This window comes from Acanthaster planci, unplaced genomic scaffold (genome assembly GCF_054643075.1).
Source record: "Acanthaster planci isolate LZ-2023a unplaced genomic scaffold, COTS_SCS Contig243, whole genome shotgun sequence".
Taxonomy (NCBI): Eukaryota; Metazoa; Echinodermata; class Asteroidea; order Valvatida; family Acanthasteridae; genus Acanthaster; species Acanthaster planci.
In genome coordinates, this window is record NW_028257863.1 from 16380 (window position 1) to 21265 (window position 4886).

General features: G+C 42.1%; 1 protein-coding gene across 1 annotated transcript; it reads left to right on the top strand.

Moving 5' to 3' along the window:
* Positions 1–3762: 3762 nt before the first annotated feature.
* LOC110990559 (UDP-glucuronosyltransferase 1A6-like) lies at positions 3763–4375 on the top strand (the record flags this gene model as incomplete). The annotated part of the gene is made up of 1 exon (XM_087132386.1): positions 3763–4375. A coding segment is annotated over exon 1 (569 nt), but the record flags the coding sequence as incomplete, so codon positions are not given.
* Positions 4376–4886: the final 511 nt, after the last annotated feature.

The window sequence follows — 4886 nt, forward strand, 5'->3', positions numbered from 1 at the left end:
AGTAAAATTCTGGAATGTCTTAAGTTAAAGTGTTATTTCTTACTTAACAAGTAAATTCATGCAAGACTGCCATCTAAAGTGCATCTTCCCTTTATAAAGCCCTGGCATCATTCAAAGTACTTCGGTCACAACGATACTTTGTTTTATCATCTGTGACATCGATGACGCCGTTTGGTTTGGTAGTCTTTTCTCCTCCTTAAGGCGACTGAGCTCAACCCGCATTGCTTATCACTCTCTTGTCATCTGACCTTTACTTCTGGTGTCAAGGCTCAAAGTCCATCATACTTTCTACTTTCAAATACTTATATCCGAAATAGATATTTACCCTAGAAGACTAGCGGGATCCTGTCTTTCCTGGGTCCAACACACTTAGTTATCCTTGAAAAGGGATTCTAGTTTATCAAGAGTTATGCAATTTTGGTGAGTCATCCCATTTGGCTGGCGTATAATTCGCCAGCTCCCCTGCTTGGTGATTTGGATGCCAACTCAATAAACCCGCCAAACACGTGGGAGGAAAACCTACTACGCCGGCACCGTCCGCAAGGGGCCTCCTAGCTTTTTAGGCCAATATCATGATATGGTCATTGTCAAGCAGATGTTACATTGTTACAAATGATGAAACTGAAAACATTTTATCATAACTATTGTAACTTTTCTGGGAATGGCATGTGGGGGCAGTAAAAGCAAATAAATTCCAATTTGCACATCATCCCTGTTCTTTTCATAACCTGATATTTACAGCACCTCTGCGGGAGATGCATGAGACTCATCAATGAACACGCAATCTGGGATGGTAATCACCACCAAGGGTGTCAAAAGTCGGTGGAAAGGGATATGTATGCTTCCATTTTTAAGCAGGGTCAATTGGTAAGCTCAAAGATCATTTTTAATCTACATCTTTCAGACGTATCTCTACATAAGAGCAATTAAATCTCGACCAAAAAAAATCGTTTTTGATAAAAGTGATCTACTATTGATCCCGAGAGTAAAGTCCATGTGATCGAAGGCAAAGTTCGGCGCCTTTCTGCCGCCTTCCTGCTTTTTGTATTTTTGTTGCTGATAATAAGAACTACTCACCTTCAAATCAGATTCATTGAACAAAAGAAATTTACAGTTATGCTCACTTGAAGGTAAAACATATAGATTTGTGCCAGCCACTTGCATTGAGGATAAAATTGGAAAAGTACACACTTTTCGGCTACCCCGTCTCGGAAAAAATTGTTTCCAAAAGAATGTCTGATTTCCATAATATTACTGTGGAAATGACGGAAAATAGTTACTCTAAAACTCCTAAAAGCTCAACCCCTGATAAAAATGCAGTCAGGCTTCACCCTGAGCCAGAGCAATTTTAAACGTTTCTTGCCGTTCCTTGGCCAAGGTCCATTTAATTGTGTACAGATCATTACCAAACACCTCAGCAGATAATAATATTTACACTGCCCCGTACAATTCTAGGGCATGACCTGTCATAAATCAATCTCAAGCTGGCGGATTTCTTTGATGTGGATAGACTGTTACAGACAAACGTACTTTTGCCTGGTGGGGTTTGGGGCTTTGAAAGGGGCTGGGGGCATATGTTGTAAACGTTGAAGTGATCTTCCATAGCTATTTACCTATATAATGCTGTGATCTACTTGATCACAGCGTTGTACTTCGGCACAGGCACTGATAAGACAATTTGCACCGCCCCCCCCCGAAAACTGTATATATTAATCAGTTTCTCTGTCAATTCAACAGTCTGATTCTGACTTAACAATGTCTCGACCAATCTTTGCCGTGCTGGCTTTTGGCTTTTGTTTTTTCGCCATTTTGCCAGCTCTGTCCAGTGCTGAGGCAAATTCTGTTAAAAAAAAAGTACAAATTCCTGCTTTTTGGCTCCATCACGGGAGGCAGCCACTACCTCTGCCTTGCCAAATTAGGCCGAGCACTAGTCAGGCACGGTCATGGCGTTGTTTCTCTTATCAGCACCTGTAATCCCTCTACCCTCTGGGAAAACGATGTTGGTTTGTTCCCACACGTTGTCTTCAACTCGTCCTACACCAAACAGGACAAGGCAGACATTGTTTTTTCTCTATCCAGTATATCCATGAAAGGTTTCTCGGCTTACTCGAAAGAGCTGAGTCGTTTAGTCCGTGTCGCGCTCTTCCAGAAGTGTGACTCCCTGTTTAATGACTCAGCTACAATGAAACGGCTACACGAGGAGAGATTTGACATGCTTATTGCAGACGACACTATACCTTGTAGCCCACTGTTGGCGCAGGCTTTAGACATCCCATTCATCCTCAACTCTGTCGTCTTTCCGATGGTGTAAAGGCTCAAAGTCCATCATACTTTCTACTTCCAAATACTTATATCCGAAATAGATATTTACCCTAGAAGAATAGCGGGATCCTGTCTTTCCTGGGTCCAACACACTTAGTTATCCTTGAAAAGGGATTCTAGTTTATCAAGAGTTATGCAATTTTGGTGAGTCATCCCATTAAGCTGGTCTGCTCCCCTGCTTGGTAATTTGGATGCCAACTCAATAAACCCACCAAACACGTTGGAGGAAAACCCACTACGCCGGCACCGTCTGCAAGGGGCCTCCTAGCTTTTTAGGCCAATATTATGATATGGTCATTGTCAAGCAGATGTTACATTGTTACAAATGATGAAACTGAAAACATTATATCTTAACTATTGTAACTTTTCTGGGAATGGCATGTGGGGGCAGTAAAAGCAAATCAATTCCAATTTGCACATCATCCCTATTCTTTTCATAACCTGATATTTACAGCACCCCAGCGGGAGATGCATGAGACTCATCAGTGAACACGCAATCTGGGATGGTAACCACCACCAAGGGTGTCAAAAGTCGGTGGCAAGGAGTATGTATGCTTCTATTTTTAAGCAGGGTCAATTGGTTAGCTCAAAGATCATTTGTAATCTACATCTTTCAGACGTATCTCTACATAAGAGCAATTAAATTTCGACCAAAAAAAAAATCGTTTTTGATAAAAGTGATCTACTATTGATCCCGAGAGTAAAGTCCATGTGATCGAAGGCAAAGTTCGGCGCCTTTCTGCCGCCTTCCTGCCTTTTGTATTTTTCTTGCTGGCAAAATAATAAGAACTACTCACCTTCAAATCAGATTCATTAAACGAAAAACTTTACTGTTACGCTCACTTGAAGGTAAAACATATAGATTTGTGCCAGCCCACTTGCATTGAGGATGAAATTGGAAAAGTACAAAATTTTTGCCTACACTGTCTCGGAAAAAACTGTTTTCCAAAATAATGTCTGATTTCCATAATATTACTGTGGATATGACGGAAAATAGTTACTCTAAAACTCGGTAAAGCTCAACTCCTGATAAAAATGCAGTCAGGCTTCCCCGTGAGCCAGAGCAAGTTTAAACGTTTCCTGCTGTTTTTTGGCCAAGGTCCATTTAATTGTGTACAGATCATTACCAAACGCCTCTGCAGATAATAATATTTACAATGCCCCGTACAATTCTAGGGCATGGCCTGTCATAAATCAATCTCAAGCTGGCGGATCTCTTTGATGTGGATAGACTGTTACAGACAAACGTACTTTTTGCCTGGCCTGGTGGGGTTTGGGGCTTTGAAAGGAGCTTGGGGCATATGTTGTAAACCTGGAAGTGATAGTCCATAACCATTTGCTTACACAACGTTGTGATCTACTGGATCACAGCGTTGGACTTCTGCCCATGTACTGATACGACAATTTGTACTGCCCCCCCCAAAAAAAAATGTTTATATGAATCAGTTTCTCTGTCAATTCAACAGTCTGATTCTGATTTAAGGATGTCTCGAACAATCTTTGCCATGCTGGCTTTTGGCTTGTTTTTTTTCGCCATTTTGCCAGCTCTGTCCAGTGCTGACGCAAATTCTGTTAAAAATAAGTACAAATTCCTGCTTTTTGGCTCCATCACGGGAGGCAGCCACTACATCAACCTTGCCAAATTAGGCCGAGCACTAGTCCGGCACGGTCATGGCGTTGTTTCTCTAATGAGCAGCTCTAATCCCTCTACCCTCTGGGAAAACGATGTTGGCTTGTTCTCACACGTTGTCTTCAACTCGTCCTACACCAAACAGAACATGGCAGACGGTGTTTTTTTTCTATCCAGTAGATCCATGAAAGGTCTCCTGAGTCACTCGAGAGAGCTGAATCGTTTAGCCAGTGTCGCGTTCCTGCGGGATTGTGACGCCCTGTTTAATGACTCAGCTACAATGAAACGGCTACACGACGAGAGATTTGACATGCTTATTGCAGACGACTGTATACCTTGTAGCCCACTGTTGGCGCAGGCCTTAGACATCCCATTCGTCCTCTACTCTGTCTCCTTTGCGATCCCAACCAAACATGGGCAGTGGTAAGTAATCTTTAATCTTTGACAGATGAAAAGGATCTTCCATGAACCGCAAATTTCAATATACGCCTGCTTTATTTTTATGTGGGTGGAGTTGCCTATTGTACTGTGAACAGCGTTGGTGATATTCCAAGTACATACACATTTACTACTTTTTTTTTTCTTTTTTTTTTACAAAACAACAATGAGACTACAATCGACTGTAGGGAACAACTGGGCCATTGCAGGAAAGTCTTAGCAGTCTTTGATTCCCATGTCTGACCAAACTTCTCGGCTTTTTACAATTTTCCGAGCAGGGTTTCCTCCTCCTCCTCCACCACCGCCAGCTTTTGAACCTATGCTAGCAAAGTTAGACCCTGAAACAAATTACCAAGCCGGGTAACCCAATCAAACCCCAATTGCACAAAGCTTGCAGTTTTGGTCACGTCATGTGGGGTGCACTTTGCACAGGACACAAAAGAATCGAGTTAGTCTTGCAAAAAGGTGTGTACCCGTATACATGGACTCGTTTGAC